Source organism: Artemia franciscana, chromosome 13, assembly GCF_032884065.1.
Source record: "Artemia franciscana chromosome 13, ASM3288406v1, whole genome shotgun sequence".
Taxonomy (NCBI): domain Eukaryota; kingdom Metazoa; phylum Arthropoda; class Branchiopoda; order Anostraca; family Artemiidae; genus Artemia; species Artemia franciscana.
Window position 1 is genome coordinate 10,410,317 of NC_088875.1, and position 17,541 is coordinate 10,427,857.

Genomic DNA, 17,541 nt, shown 5'->3' on the forward strand with positions numbered 1-17,541 from the left:
ACGAAAGTATTTTGTTTGTAAAAAGACAGCAAATTTTCTTCATTATTTCATCATTTATTTATTTATGCTTTATTGAAATAATTATAACTGTATGCAATTATAAATAATAACAAATAATTTATGCATTACCATATTTTCTTCTTCTCTGCTTATAGTTTATTTAAGAGGTTTTTAAGTTTGTTCATAATTAGTGATAAGTAAATAAACCAACGTACGTTTTTTAGGCTATGTGAGACGGTATTTACAGACGCAATAGTGTTTTTAACTGGCAATAGAAGATTCTTACAATGTATAAGACACTCAAAGAGTCACAAGCCACGCTGCATTGCAAGTATCAAAAGAGCCACTTCCTTCAAGTCAGGTGAAGGAATGGGATTGCTTTCTCAAAAATTTTATATGTATAAAATATTGATTTGGTGCTTACATAAATGTTTTTAAAAACTTAACTTATTATTAAACCATCTTTTTTTATTGCGGTTTTGAAATGTGATTAAAAAAAAATAATTTAAAAAACAAAAACAAACATGTTGGAACCATTTATTACAGTAAAACAAGGCAACATTCCGAACACAGAATTTCAAGGCATTACGCGTAATAGACCAAATTAATCAAAATGTAGAACCACAAGTGATGTTTCATAGCTTTATAAGGTTAATAGTAGCCATAACTATGCCACAGACATCAAAACAAAAAGAAAAAAGGAGAGGAAGGAATGACTGATTAGATATCCCCGGGTTCCCATCCCCACAAAGAGGTCAAATTGTGCGTGAAAACGCCAAAAAAACTGAAATCTAAATAACTTACTAAAGATTTGCCTCCCCAAGTTTGATTGAGACTTGAAAACCACTTCTGGTAGAAATTGTAAGAATTTCCAACTTCTAAGAATTCTAAGAATTTACAACTTCTAAGAATTCTAAGGTTCCAAATTCTAAGAATTTATGATTAATTACCACTGTAAAGTTAGGTACTGAAGCATTGTTTCTAATCTGCGTTGTAGTCCATTTCAACAAATTCAACAAAGTTCTAATGTAACGAAACTAAGGTATATTGGAGGTGAAACTGCAGTTAAATGACCAGAAATATAGAAATATAAACATGTTGAGAAGTTTTATTACAAAGTGAAATATTGTAAGTGAAAGAAGTGTTAGTGATTTTGATGTGAACAAGCCGTCAGTATATAATTTAAGGTTGTAAAACAGCAAAATAGATTGACTATATTAATTTAGGCGGAATGGGCTATCATAAAAGTTACTATCATTATAAATTGTGCAAATTATTATGATATCAGAGTTATGCTCAGCAAATAGAGAATAATACCAAGAAACAATCACTTTTGAAGCAAATTCACCTCCTTAACCTGAAATAACAATGGTTTACATGCTTCACGGGAGACAACAAAATGAACATTATGAGAACATACTCAACAATGTGATATTCGTCAACACTGAAAACAAAGTTAACACAACATATAGAAGATGCTAGACTTTTAACACGTTAGACAACTGATTATTCCGGATAACAATGGGAAATGCCCGAAAAATAACACAAATCGAGTTCACCTTATTACAATAAAATTAAGATAGCATGACAGTTATACAGGTTGACAATTGGCTCCATGTTATTTTCTAAAATAAAAATCAATTGGTATCTAAAACCAACACTTAAAACTAACCTTAGATGCTATTCTGGAAACTTTTCTAATTCTCAGAATCTAAAACTGACTAGCAAATCAGCTATACTTTACTGCTGGCTAAATATTTAGTCTCTAAACGAGAAACGTATTTATTTGCTTTTGACTATAGCACAAATATCCTAATAAAAAACAAAAGAGTACAAATATATACACATTATATATATATATATATATATATATATATATATATATATATATATATATATATATATATATATATATATATATATATATATATATGACAGACAAATTCAGTGGACAGACGGATCAAAATGATAAATTAAGCAATATTATTGGGTACTAAGCATTTGTTTCTTTACTGAACCGTGTGAAATGGCAATTATTTGTGCGAAATAATGCAGCCAAAATACATGTGATGAAATCATTAGATGTCAATAATGAGGACAAAATAATTTTCGTCCAAAAAAGCATAACAATGATATTTTTGCTCATCAATCTTATGCCCACGCCACACCATAGTCACATCTTTTGATAAAAAAGCCAAATTTTATGAATGACATGAGGTTTTCCTTGATTTTAGCACTACTTTTATTTTGGAAGCGAAAAATTAAAATTGCAAGAAATTGTTTTAAAATTTTGCACCACTAATTTGTTTTAAACTGTTGTCTACTAATACTACGTTTTCTTAACTTCTGTGAGATTTCTGTAAGAGATACAAAAATTGCTGTTCCAGGCTTCCATTTTTTCTAGTTTCAGAAAATTATGCTTTAAATCATGACCCTGATTGGTCAACTAAGAACTTCATGCTTGAAAGTTCAAGAATGTTCAACTCGAAAAATTACAAATGGCATACGTAATTGACACTGTAGACACCCGTAATTTTGACTGTACAAACAACTGTGGCAACAGTGTAGCCTAGGCATTATCAATATGCTTTATTGTCTCACCTTCCTGCACCTTCGGCATTGTCCTTACCATGGCTACAGGAACAACTGCAACCTAGTAAAGAGCTAACTGACAAAAGGTCACTGTTAGGTATTATTTTTTACTGCTTGAATAAATGTTCTGTATTTTCTTTTTGAAACTGATGCTGAAAAGTGTGTTATTGTGACAGAAAAAACGGTACCATTCTATGACAGTCAACATTTTATGCCCTAAATAGGATGCTATGGACATAGAAAATTTGCAATCCCCAACACCAGCACCATCTGCCAAACACCCATGCCTTTATAGAATGAGAAATTCCCAGGTTGCATCATAAACAAAAGTGAAAGGACTAGAGAGAACTCAATTTGATGACTTTGCATTACAGAATAAGCTCTACGTCAACATGCCGACAACAATTTAACACCTGAAGCATGAAGTGGTAAAGCATATTGGTGATATTGATGAGCAATTATGCAGAGGTGTCATTTATGAACATTTTTATGTGGTATTGTTTGGTCAGGATGTCAAAACTAGGGAACTTTCTACTAAGGAAACTAGGGGAAAATGTACAAAACTAGGGAACTAGCAATATTGATTCCATTTTTCATCTTGAATTAAAATCAACTTGGTAGAAATGATGGAAAACTTGAGAACCATGACCAATTAGCGTGAAGCCAAGACATTAATCTCAGCAAGATGCAGAGCTGTCATAGCTTTTCCAAAATTGTATAAAAATGATTCATTTCACCTGTTGATAGACGAAAGTACTTAGATATTTGAACGCAATTGGAGATCCAAAAAAAAAATATTCAAAGATTTATAAATGAACTGCAAGTCCACATGACTTGTAGGCAATTGGGCAACTGAGATTGTTTTTAACAGACTGATGAATTTTTACCATCAGTTTTTTGCCCATTTTTACCAGACTGATGAATATGCCCTCTTTCCTCAGATTCAATCTGAGGAAAGTTAAGTTTTATGTACATTTTTATGTGGTACTGTTTGGTCAGGATGTCAAAACCAGGGAACTTTTAAAATGTATTTTAATTCACTAAATAAAAACAACAAATTATGCCTCATGTTCCCTTTCAAAACAGGGATGCTAACTAAGAGTGTGCCAGATCTTTCCTTCTGTTGAAGAAACAGATGAAGAGCTACAAAAAGACTATCTCAACAAAATATGTACGAAAGCAGGTCATAGTATATACTTTGGCTCTTTGTTTTAGTGAAAAGCATTTCTGATTAATTTAATCATTTGATTAGACTTACGAAATAGATTTACTAGAGTTTTCATCTAAACTTCCGCCTTCATGGGGGAGGCCCTGATTACGTAGGCTGTATATAGGCATTCCTACAAAAGTGGGCACTTTATCTTTATCTTTCCTATCTGAAATCAATGATGCCTTTCTTTTCATTTTTGATGCCTCTAACGGATTGCATGGATTCATATAGCCAACATTACCCTCCCCAGGAAGACCAGGAGAAATCCCTTTCCTTCTATACCAAAACCTATAAGTAACAAACCACATCAGGATGGAAATGACACCACCCAGAAACTTCTCAATCATACTATGAAAATACATAATGGTAGAAATTAGCATAACATCCCATAAAATCGATAATAAAGACATTCCAATAAAAACTCCACGAATATAAGGAGTAAAGTAACTATAATCATCCTTCAAATTGCTCAGCTCTTCATCACTAAGCTTATACAACTGTGTCTCCTCTTTACCATCAGTTGAACGACTATACTCCTCATTCCTAATCATATCTTTGATACCATCCCAGCCAATGAGGGCTTTTGCCTCCTCCTTAATAAGCATTGCACAATAAATCAAAATAAACGAATGTCCAGATATTGAGAATGCATACCACTTGTGTCCACTGCTTGTACAATGATATTTGTCATTAATTTTTAATGGCTTAGAGCACATACCATAATTATTTTCCACTTTCACAAAAAACATTGTACACATGTACCAAATGCCTGTTGCAACCACAATTCTTAGTAAATGTCTCTTTATCATATCCCAATTCCTGCATGTATAAACTCTTGCTGTCATATATATGAAGCTCACTACAAACAACAGTGTCCACGCCCAGCTAAGTTTGACAAAATAAGTGTTAAAAATATTATCTTTTCTTGAAAAATACGTCCTTGGAAAAGGTGCAAAATCAGATATGATGCTTCCAACAAAAATGCTCCCAAGATAAACACAAATTTTTACATGCTCCTCAATAAAAAGGTATTTTCGACACAAATGTACAACCATTAACAGCAAAACATGTTGAATGCTGCTTGGAGTTGGGAGGGGTTTTGTTCCACCTCCTGGTGGTTGGTCATTTCGTGTAAATTTGAGTGAAGATGGGGTTGATTTTCTTCTTGTGAGTGATGATGGTGAAGGCATATTTGCACCTACAAAATTAAATTATATTAGATTTCACCTAATTCAGGAAATTCATATCTTTTGGTAATACATACATAATTATTTGTTTTTCAGATCTAATATGTGAGGTATTAATATTTTACAGAAAAATAAAATTTTGATCTTGTTTAACAGTCAAGACTTTTGTAACCGGCAGGGTGGTCTAGTTCCAGAATATTTGATTATATTCTGTGACTATATTCTGAGGTGTTGACAAGGGGGCGACCCCCCTCATATATGTTATAATTTCTGTCCGCTTTAAGTTTTAATACTGCTCCATACTTTCAGTTGAAAAAACTTTAAAATTTAATTTCAGATCGTTTTTTAAATAATGCTGGGAAATCAGGTACCCCCTATGTGGAAAAGTCCCTTCTCTCATGAAAAAATCCTCCTGCATACCCCCCACCAGTAAAATTCCCCCTGAAAATGTCTGTATACTTCCCAATAACTAATATTATACATAAACAATGGGTGAAGTCCATAGCTTCCACTCCTTCCCCTGGGGACTGTAGGGAGGGGGGGGGTTAAATTACCCTCAAAGACATAGTTATGTTACCGAATGATTGGGTGATTTTGGGGGAAAATGAGCATGGGAGAGGGGCTACTTACCCTCCAATATTTTTTGGTCTCATAAAAAGGGCACTAGAACCTTTTATTTAAGATAAAATAAGCCCTCTCTCGATCTCCTAATATCACTTGTTCAATATGATCACCCCTGGGGAAAAAACAACAACAAATAAACATGCACCTATTATGTTTCTTCTGGCAAAAAGTGCAAAATTCCACACTTTTGTACACAGGAGCTTAAAACCTCCACAGTAAGTTTCTCTCATATGCTGAATCTGATGGAATGATTTTCATTAAGATCACTCGATGTTTTGGTGCTGTTTCCCCCTTTTTTCAAAAATTGGAGAAATTTTCTCAAGCTTGATGGCTACCATGACATTTGATGAACTTTACATATTTTGAATACGCATCATAATTCCATTCTTTTGGCGTATCTACTGTTATCAAGACTCTGTTTTCTAGAGTTTCAGTTACTATTGAGCTGCATTGCTCCTTACTTACAGTTTGTTACTACAAACTGTTTGAAAAGTAACAAGCTAATCATTTCAATGGTCAAGGATGGGGGTACAAAAATACTTGAAACTTATGTCTACATTGATCATTGTGTTTAAGGTTTCTCTCTCTCTCTCATCTATTTTTTTCATATTTCTACATCATTGTTTTGTATTATGTCTCATCATACTTTCCAAATTAGTAAACCTTGCATAACCAGGTATATACTGAATACAACTGCAAAGTATACCAAAAAACAATAATGTCCTAATTGAACCTCGCCTGGAACATGCAGTTACTTAGGACTTGGTCTTAGAGGGGGGGGGGACTGCAAAAGGAGAAAATTCTACAAAACATAGGAATGCTGAGAGATGGTACAATGGTCCATGTGCTCCATGTGTCAGTAATATAGTTTTTGCTATTAGCTCAATAGTTTTTGTCAGGTCTGACAAAAACTATTAAGTAACTATTTTACTGCTGCATGCTCCTGTGATCTTAACAGAAAGGATATTCAAGGAAAATTCCCCCTGGCATATTAATAACGACTGAATTTTTAAATTTAAAAGTATTTGGAAAATTCCACACACAATACTCCCCCTATGGATAATTATCCTCCCAAAAATTTTCCCCATATAGATTTTCCCTCAATGTAAGCTTCTCACTCAGAAACCCCCCCCCCATGGAAAATTCTCCCCTGCCCTGAAAAATTTCTTCCAGGTAATTCCCCTGGAAATCCTTGGATATAAAACTGAGCTGCCAAAGGAAAAGTAAGACAAATAAAAATAATGGAGAAACAAAGGGGCTCTGGAATATTTTACTTTTGAATATATAATGTAGAATGTCCTATAAGATTTATTTTTTATACTTTATTTCTTTTGACTCTCCTTTTTGTGTTTTGGAGGACTGGAGGTTCCGCTATCATAGCAGGGTAAGATAAACCTTAAAGAAATTAATTTGCTTGCTTTTATGAAATCCTAGGAGACTGAGCTTTGCTCTGTGAAAAGAAAGATAGTTTTTTTTTTAAGAACTTTAATTTCATTGTATTTCATTTAGTGAACCTATCTTCATATTTATGCTAAAAAATTATTCTTTAACATCAAAAATCAAATTAATTTGTAACATGCTTTTTAAAATACTTAGCATCCATCACAAAATTTATTATAACAATTCCTGGAATTTGTGATGTCATTTATAGAATTTTTTTTTGAAAAATACAACTATGGAAAGAACATTCCAATGAAAAATTCAACATCTTTAAGAGTCAAATCCTTGATCTTCAGATTAGGAGTCCAACATACTATTTACTGCCCCAAAACAGGCTTGTAGACACTAATGACGGAAACAGAATGATAAGGATCGCATATGAAGGTGAAATTATTCACATGAAAAATACTTTTCTGTTTCATATCTCTTAGAAACTATATCATCCACCCAATTAAATCTCGATCCAACCCGACAGCTTGGAGATAGATTTGAAGTCTTTTATGTCAGACTCTGTCAAATGCCTTTGCCAAATTGAGTAGCATAATGTAAACTGGAAACCCCTAGTCTAGAAGGTCAGCCACATATTCAAAGACCTAATTTCTTTCAACAGATCAACCAGACCTAAAGCCATGTTGGCATGATGAGAATAGTTTATTATTTGTCAAGTGTTTTGAAATTTCAGTGTTAATTATCCCTTTTAGTAGCTTGCTGATTGCAGAAGTTATACTGATTGGTTGGTTGTATTATCTTTGCTACTGTCCTTGTGTACAGGGTATGAGCCATGCTTCGATCCTGCTGGACACACTTTTCTTAAGGAGTTTCTGAAATAGGTGAGTGAGTGAGCTTGATAATCCAACATGCACATGCTGAATCCACATGCAACATGAACATGAATCACGTTGCAGCATGCAAAATGATCAAATGGAACAAATTCTACTCAAAAGTAGCTTAACCAACACACATTACTAACCTAGGAGCTTCCTCATACCCACATCCCACTAGAGTTATCAATGCCTAAGTATAGACAGCCAAGTACTAGGAATGCTTTTCTTTGGAGGGTGATGAAAATCTCCTCTTTTCCCTCAAGTGACAATTGAGTGTAAGGAAATCAGCACACTTGCTCCCACCTGGCATGGTGAATATCTACTCCTCTTCTTTGGTCTCATACCTGTATGCAATGCAATATGTATGCATTGCTGAAGGAGGGCAGAAACTTTTTAACAAAGCAAAGCAAAGCTTTTAAGTTTTCATTGGCAGATGAACAATAATAGAAATGGTGAAGGCTTCTCAGCATAGACTTCACTGAACAAATAATCTGAGATACCAATCAGAGGAAACACTATAGCATTCCCTATAATGTTTTATCATTTGTTTATCTATTATTTTACCAAGAGCCACTCCATATGGAAGGGTTGGTCATATAGTCTTTGAAGAGAGGCTAATTCAATGAAAATCAGAAGATCTAGTTCCCTTGTTACAAGTCAAAAGTGATTGAAGGGCAACCAGCCCCCCTCCCCCCTTTCCACAAATACTTCTGATCAAAATTTTGAGATAGCCATTTCGTTCAAAATAGTCCAAAGGTCAAATAAGTATGCTTCCAAGTTTGTCAGCCCCTCCCCAATCTCCTGGACAAGGGTTGTAAGTTATGCAAGTTGCTGATTGTTGACATATAACGCTTTTACAAAAGGGGTGGTTTTGTAAACTTTAAGGGGACTTATTTGATTTGAAATCAGAAATTTTAGTTCTCTTTTCAAGAGTCAAACTCTGATGCTGAAAAAACTATGATGTTGAAATGGAGAATATTGAAAAACTTGAAACTTTGACAATCCAAAACATACAAAATTAATTAAAAAAAAACTTTTTGAAAAAGAAAGTTTTCAATGAAAAAGTGGAAAGCTATATTAATTTTAAGACCAGCCAAAATAATTTCTTAAAATAATTCAAACTGGAAAACAACCAGATATTATTAGTAAAGAATAAATAAAACCTGAAATGAACAGTAATTATATGAACAATCATAGCAAGCAAACATACAGCAGGCACTAATGTAAATGAATAAATGAATCTTAAAACAAGAAAAACTTAAATTGAATACTCAAATCAAACTTAAAAAAAATTAAAATCCCTATAGACAAAAGTTTGACAACTGTCCCCTCGCCTAACTGTAGAAGTCTGAATTCAACTGTATCATTTGTACTTTACTGAAATCTAATTATATTATGAATATTTTTGTTTGTACTTACAACATTGAAAATAAAAACAAAAATTACAGTGATATAAAATCTTGAATTAATGAGCTTTCAGCAATTAACACCATTTTATATCAAATATTCAGTTTAATTTCATTACTTCTTTCCAAGGACTGTTCAAGACATTTCTAGTTTTCAATAAAATGGAAATGATGCAGTAGACTTTTGCAGGTAGGGGAGGGGGAAGAAGGCAGTTGCCAAACTCTTGTTTGTAGTGATTTCTTTTTGTTTGAAGTTTGATTTGAATATTCTGTTCAGTTATTTTTCATTTCAAGATTTATTTATCCATTTATTTAGTACCTGTTGTATGTTTGTTTGCTATGATTGTTTATTTAATTTCGGTTTGTTTTGTGTTTCATTAATTCTTTAATAGCAATTTCTGGTCACTTTGAGTCTGAATTATTATAGGAATTTATTTCTGCATATCATGAGTTTAATACCATACAATTCTTTACTTTTCGTTTTTTTTTTAAATTTATAATTACAATAGCCATGAGTAGAGACTGATTTGAAGAAACCATGAGATTCCTATAATTCAATGCCAATTCAAGGCAGCATACACTAAACCATCTTTTTCATGATGAAGCTTATATGACACAGCCAGTTTATAGAAGCTGTCAGAAAAAAAAAACATTCTAATTTTTTTTTAACAAAGAACATCAGTATGCTAGCAAACAGATTATTCCTACTAAAGCTAAAATTTCTCATAACACAAAAAGACCATATCTGACTCTTGATTTAGCACTAAACAAAATCCTTAACTGGGCTCAGAATGATTCTTGCTCACTAGAAAAGGGAGTTGGCAACCTGTCAAAGGACTTTTAGGGATGAAAAGGGGATCAAAAGGAACCAGAGTGGGAAGAGATTTTGACCACCATTCATGGTCAAAACATTTCTTTGCTCGTGAATCAGATGTGGTGGTCAAATCTCCCCATGAATCATCAAATTCTTGAGCCAGGGAAGGAACTCATTTTCCATGGAGATGTGTAAGTTGTCTCTGCTGTTCAATTCTCTTTTTGTTCAACTTCCACTAATGTTTATTTAAAACAAAAAAAATAAAAGCAACTTCAAGGCTAGAAACAAGTAAAAACAATCCATAAGACTTCACTTGCAAGCTAACTCATTTCACTTCTTTGAGACATTTGTTAACTTGCTTATCAGGTCTGACTTCCTCTTTTGAATGTCCTTATCAACCTGCTCTTTTTTATTGGTTTTGTTTTTCAGAAGGGCATCAACAATTGCTAGTTTCTGTTTTTCAGAGACCTCCTTTTCTTGCAATGATTCCTCAAGTTTTTTTTTATAGAGATGTCAACTAGGTTTAGCTCCCTTCTATCTCTTGGTCTTGGACACTTTGTTTAAGCTTGATCTTTTATGTTGCTCTTTAGATAGTCTTAGTATTTTGACCAAACCAATCTAGTCAAAGTCAACAACTTTTTGGGAATAGGAAGCCTTTGGGTCTTGCCTGTATATGTGTTCACTTTGTAAATCACACAGAGCTCTGCATTCAGGACTCTTTCTGACATGGAGGTTTTGTCTGACAGAAGACGTCTTCCCAAGAGCAAAAATCCCACTCTACATAAGCACAACACAGCTTTTACAAGCTTCAACAAAAGCATATACTTTTGCCAACCAAAAGCATCCATCATAGAGAAGATTTGAACCCAGTAATGGTTGACATGTGATGGCATTAGTTCTACTGAGTTTTCAGCTGGCAGCAATAATCAGTCACTTCTAACATCATCAAAATTTTCTCCTAACAGGATCTCTTGAGCAAAAACAACTATATCTGATACACTTCTAGCTCTTTCCTTTCCATGGGATCTAGGCACCTAAGCACTTCAAGATGGCATTAGAAGAGATGGGGCACTTCTTGATCAAGTGTTTGGCATCTGCCATGAAATGCCTTTGCACACTTTGATGGAATTCTGCCAAGGTGAATTTCTGAGCATCTAACACAAGCTCAACCTGCTCACCTACAATAGTGTCCTGTAAATAGTTGTTCAGGTTCTCAAACAAACTGGTAGAAATTTCATCAGCAGAAACGAGAGTGTTCAGTTTCAGAACAGTGATGTAATTTTGTCAAAATCCTGGGGGGGAGGGCAAAGTTGGAGCCAATTTTCCCAAATCAAGTGAAAATGAGAGAGAAAATAAAAAATGAGCCATATATTACCATAAAGGCAAAGATATACCAAAGAAAAACTGGCCTGATTCTTTAGATGCTTTAATTATGCAAGCTTATATTAGCACTGACAAGATTTTTTGCTGAAACTAAATTTTGGCTGGGGTTATATATTCCTTTTTAGGTAGCTTGCAATTTTGAGGTACTTTGCTAACAATGCAACATTCTTCAGATGTTTTTCAATGGCAAGTAATGCAAAAAATACTTCAAGAGTGCCAACCACCAATCAATTGCTCAGCAAACAGCAGGTCACCACATCAGCCACCTTATTAAGACTTGTCAAATGAAACTATTGAATGGGACACCTTTCGTTTCTGGCATTCTCAAAAATCCTCATATCTTGCAGCCCAGTCAAGTGAAAAATGCCTCAAGATGACAAAGTTGGATGACTCCTCTCTAAATTCCTAGAACCCTTTCATGAATGTGTTGTGCACAACATGGATGTTACACATTCCAATGTTTGAAAGCTCTTTTGAAGACTTTTTTTCTCTTCCTATGCATTCATTTGGAACCATTCTTAGTGGCATTAGGCTGCCTATTGGTATTAGTCTTTCAACAGGTAGGTCCTTGCTCCCAATGCATGACATCATTTTTTTTTTCATTAGTTGCTTGTCCCATGAAATATGTCATCAGATGGTCTCAACTATTACAAATTGGTCTCAACAATCTGAAATTCTTTTTTTCCTTCACTGTTTGTAGTTTTGTCATATTAAAGAACAAAGTGAGCTTCAAATGTGTCCTTCATAAGATTCTCTTTACAGTCTAGGTGAAGGGCATCAGCTATCATGTACATAGCTTCCTTCACACATATCAACATCCCAGGTGGTGCCTTACCAGGGAACATGGTTTCAAAGACAACAATGATTCCATCATACAAAGCTGCAGACATCAAAGCTTGCAAGGACTTGAGTACCAAGATGATTTCTACTTTATACACAGCCTCTTTGTCACAAAACATATCAAGACTTTTACCTCCATTGCTGGCTGATGGCTCTTGTTGATTGGGACTGTTGCCTACCAGATCCACACAATCAAAACTGTAATGGATTGATATGGATTGCAATCTGTTTCTTTTACTCATCTAATGAATCATGCTGATTCAACATGCAAAAGCCTATGCAACAGCTAAGGTTTTTCCTGCATATTTTACAGTAAAAAGAAAACTCATCATCACCAGTCCTAAACCATTCACTTATATTCCTGCTACTCATGTTACCTTTAGTTGACCAGGAGAGACAAAATTTTCAGTGGTCCATTGTCTTTCCTCAATAAACTTGCAAGAATTGAAAGAGAAGTAGGTTTAAACACAGCCAGAAAAACATTAAATACAAGATTTTTGCTATCTGAATATTCCCCTCATGGTACTCTCCTCCTCTCACTCAACCTGAAATTAGTTTTCTAACCAACATTTAGAGGGAAAAAATATATAATTTATACCATTGGAATACCTGTCAATACAAACAAATTCATACTGGTATGGTTCATTTCATGAAGCTACAGGAAAGTATCAATCATTAAACATTACCATGATATGGCCAATTCATGCCACCAACTCTCTAGGTCAATGTTAATCTTTATCCATGAATGGTATGAGAATATGACCTATTTATCCAACCCACCATAAAGGCCAATTCAGAACAGTTATTAGCTGCCAATGTTTACATCAATTAATAGACACTTTGGTCAAAGACAAAGTTCCCACTATCTTGTTGCTTCTTTCTGAACAGCCATACCATTATCAAGAGGCCAGTAAAACTAAATTTGATGAGAAGCTATATTACCTAAAGCAGGTTTTTCAAATATCTCATGATCCTAAATAGAAAAGTTCAGGGACTTATGGGGGAGTTAAGGGACTTTCTGCATAAAAAGGGACTAGGAAGGGACTTCAGCCCATTAAAGAGACCTTAGGGATTAATTCCAAGCCCTGCTAAAAGAATAAATTCTTATTTTATAATCATGCTTCATGCTTCTTTTGCCTATAAATTGATTTTTTTTTTTCCTTCCATTGTAAGCTACATTTTTAACTAATTTCAAATAATATTTTTAATATTTATCCAGTAATCACTCTGGGAAGACTGGATCTTATCAAGTCAAGAAACTAGCAATCCATATGAAATACATTGCAAGATGAAAAACAACAAAGAAATACATAATTTAAGACTATATATGGCATCATCAAGTGTAAGATGGGTCTAAGAAATTCCAAGAAGGGTTAGAAATCCCCCAAAAAAGGTGTCATATTAAAACAGAAAGTGCACCATTGGAATCATCATTGGTGAAAACCCTTATGCCATCTTTCTTTTTTGTTATGTTACTTTCTCTCTTTTTGTTCCTAACAGGGCACTTAAACATCATACAGAGTTGTTTATGCCTTATTTAAAAGCTAGTTTTTATATCTAATTAGTTTTTAAATAATTTCAACTTTATCAACCCAGCATAAAACTATAGACAAGATGATAAGTCACCTTTTGGGACCCCATTGTGGCCTTAAAATGGAATTTGCCCAATAAGTGACTATTTAATTTAAAAAGAGCATAAAAGAAGGCATGAAATGATATAGTCACTTTCTTCCTAGTTAAAATATATGAATATATATATATTATTATTATTATTAATTTATTACCTGTCAAAGACAGAGTATATAAAAGAAAAAGAAAGTAAAGCACAAAAATTTAAATACACTTCCACTACAAATATTATAAAATAACACTAGTCCAGGGGTGGTTGGCTCTTAAAACATTGGTACTGAATTTGGAGATTCTTCTCTCTATGGCCATGGAAGGGTTGGTGACCTTATATTTCCTGGAGATGTTGCCATTGCTGTGCCACAAAGGGAGATGCAGGAGAAACTTAGCATATCTGTAAAATGTGCTGCAAATGGCTTTCTTTTTGGGCAAGGAGAGGATGGTTGAAACAATACTTATTGGCAACAAATAATCCATAAGACACTTGTAGACAGGATTCAAGCAACAAGTAATTGTAGATGGGATATATATATATATATATATATATATATATATATATATATATATATATATATATATATATATATATATATATATATATATATATATATATATATATTTATTAATAATTTTTAATCTAGAAATTACCTTACCTCTTTTCCTATATGATTAATGTCTTATCAGTAGCCTTAACCCTCAAAGCTTTGGAACTGTGCTTTTAGGTTCAAGATAAAGTAGGCTCAAACCAAAATTAAGCCTAAAAAAAATGTTTTCTTCCAAGTTAAGACCAGCAAAGACAGTAAATTCCTATATTAATTGACAATTGAGACAGGCTAGCTAAAAAATAGACATAGTCTACTTTTGGAACCAAAATTTCATTCAGAGTCCAAATATAACATTCACTAGAATTATCAATTTCCTTTATCCCCCCTCACCAATAGTCAAATATATGCCCTTAATAGTGTACATATAATGAATTTTCTGTTCTTTTGATAAGCCATATAAACAGCTTGAAGAAAAGTGATTCAGTGCATAGGTTATATACATATATAGGTTATATTTAAACTCATTCATAATTCAATAATTAGGGTCTACCTCTAGAGGATTATTATTTTGATTAGTCTTAACAGTAAAATATTATTATGAAAACAAATTTGGAGAAATTTTTTAAAGAGAGCTGGGAACTCCTCAAAATTAGGCCTAGTTCAGTTTTGTCATGATGTCATTTTTAGGGGTTTTAGGCTTTATTTTAAAATTCCTGCATATTTGTTTCCCAACAACAATTTAGGCTACTAGGTAAATTGTTATTTATTAAATGTTATTAGGACTAAGGAAAATAATTACCATTCCTGAATCAGCTACCAAAAGAAAAACTTCCAGTAAAATTCTAGTTAATTGACTTCTTGCTATCTCAAAAAGGATTTAGGTTAGGAAAATGAAACTTTCATGGATGAATCTATAGACTAAAGTATGTCCTAAGACGGTATTTTGAAGCAACTACCTCTACTCTTTCTCTCTCTAGAGGGCCCTGACCATTGATGACATTTAAAAATATGTGTGTTATGAAAGTAAAACCTAGTAAAATAGATCTTCTGCTTAATTGAAGTACAACAACGTTGTTTTCAGCTTCATAACTTTGCTCCATTCCATTTTATAAGGTTTTAAAGATTTGCAAATACTTTTCCAAGATTTTGAAAAAAAAACATTGATATGGCTCAAATTTCTACTCAAATAAAAGGAATTGCATTTTCAGAACTAAAGGCAGAGAAAAAGCAACCAGTAACTGAAAATTATGGCAAAATGTTGTTTTGTCAAAATTTCAATAGGTAAATAGACCTGTCATGTAGGCAAATTTCAGGGCCCTCTAGAGGAGAAGGAATGGAGGTGGGTACTTTAAAATACCTTCTTGGGACATACTTTAGCTTGTAGTCCCATCCATTGAAAGTTTCATTTTCCCAACCTAAACCCTTTCTGAGATAGCAAGAAGCATGTTTTGAGCAGGTTTGACAAAAATGTTTTCAGTTTCTCTATGTTCAACACAGCAAAAACTTTAAAGCATTTTCACCTTACTTGTTCCAAGCATGTTGGTTCTTCAAAACTGCAATATGCTACACTAGAATAGCATGGTTGAACATGGGTTCTGAAGAAATTAGCCATGTAGAACAAAGAAATTAAAACAATAATTGGTAAAATTCTAGTTAATTGACTTCTTGCTATCTCAGAAAGGGTTTAGGTTAGGAAAAATGAAACTTTCAGGGATGAATCTACAGACTAAAGTATGTCCCGGGAAGATATTTTGAAGCAACTATCTCCACTCCTTCTCCCTCTAGAGGGCCATGACCTTTGATGACCTTTAAAAATATGTGTGTTATAAAAGTGAAATCTTCCAAAATAGATCTTCTGCTTAATTGAAGTACAACAAAATTGTTTTCAGCTTCATAACTTTGCTCAATTCCATTTTATAAGGTTTTAAAGATATGCAAATACATTTCCTAAATTAAAAAAAAAAGATTGATATGGCTCAAAATTCTACTCAAATAACAGGAATTGTATTTTCAGAAGTAAAGACAGAGAAAAAGCAACTACTAACTGAAAATTAAGGTAAAATGTTGTTTCATCAAAATTTCTATAGGTATAGACCTGTCACATAGGCAAATTTCAGGGCCCTCTAGAGGGAGAAGGAGTGGAGATGGGTACTTTAAAATACCTTCCCAGGACACACTTTAACCTGTAGACCCATCCCTGAATGTTTCATTTTCCTAACCTAAACCCTTTCCAAGATAGCAAGAAGTCAGTTAACTAGAATTTTACCCAATAACCCATGTTGAAATCTACATTGGATGTGGGTAGCCTCAAGGCTTTGATTAGGTCTGCTATAGACTGGTTTACTTTTGGGTAAATGTAGCTTTCCCAACAAACAACTGAATGATGAAAGAGGTTAAAAATATCAAGCGATGTTTTCACTTTCATCCTAGCTAAATTATGTTGTCAGCTAAAAATGTAGCTTGAAAGCACCTCTCTAGGACATAAATTGTAGAATTCATTCACCCTCAACAGTCTCTTTCTCCAAATTCAAGTAATTTCTAGGATACAAACTCATAGTTTACAATGTTAGGCTACCATAATTTACAGTTATCTTACCTTTCAGCCTGTTTTGCAGACAAGAAAATTGTTAAATGGATTTCATAGACAAGTCGTTTTCTTCTGCTTCTTTTTATAAGAACAACGTTGGGATGAATGAAAAATCTAGTTTTATGACCATAGACACAAGTTTTAAATAACCATTTCAACAAATTAAACAGCCTTCTAGAGTGTCAAGGACGTAATCTGCAGTTGCAGTATTTTCTATACATACTTTAGATAACAGCCACAAGAAAATACTTGGGATTATTCATGTGTCATTTAGATGAATCCCGTAATGGCGTCAATATACGAAAATTGAAAAATCCAAAAACTAGGAAGAGAGATGTAAAATTTGTCGTTAAAACGGCAAGAAGAAAGGTCAACGTGCAGAAAAAAGGGAGAGTCCTATCGTGAGAGCCTTAGGGGCACCCGCATAGTATCGACTCTTTAATTACGGAGAAAAGGTAGTAGG

At 33.6% G+C, this 17,541-nt stretch overlaps 1 protein-coding gene across 1 annotated transcript; it reads right to left on the bottom strand.

Moving 5' to 3' along the window:
* Window positions 1–2,400: 2,400 nt before the first annotated feature.
* LOC136034501 (acyl-coenzyme A diphosphatase FITM2-like) lies at window positions 2,401–17,185 on the bottom strand. Its single transcript, XM_065715720.1, has 2 exons — window positions 17,088–17,185; window positions 2,401–5,000 (listed from the first exon to the last, which is right to left on the bottom strand). The coding sequence occupies exon 2, from the start codon at window positions 4,990–4,992 to the stop codon at window positions 3,847–3,849; it is 1,146 nt and encodes a 381-aa protein (XP_065571792.1). The 5' UTR covers window positions 4,993–5,000; window positions 17,088–17,185; the 3' UTR covers window positions 2,401–3,846.
* Window positions 17,186–17,541: the final 356 nt, after the last annotated feature.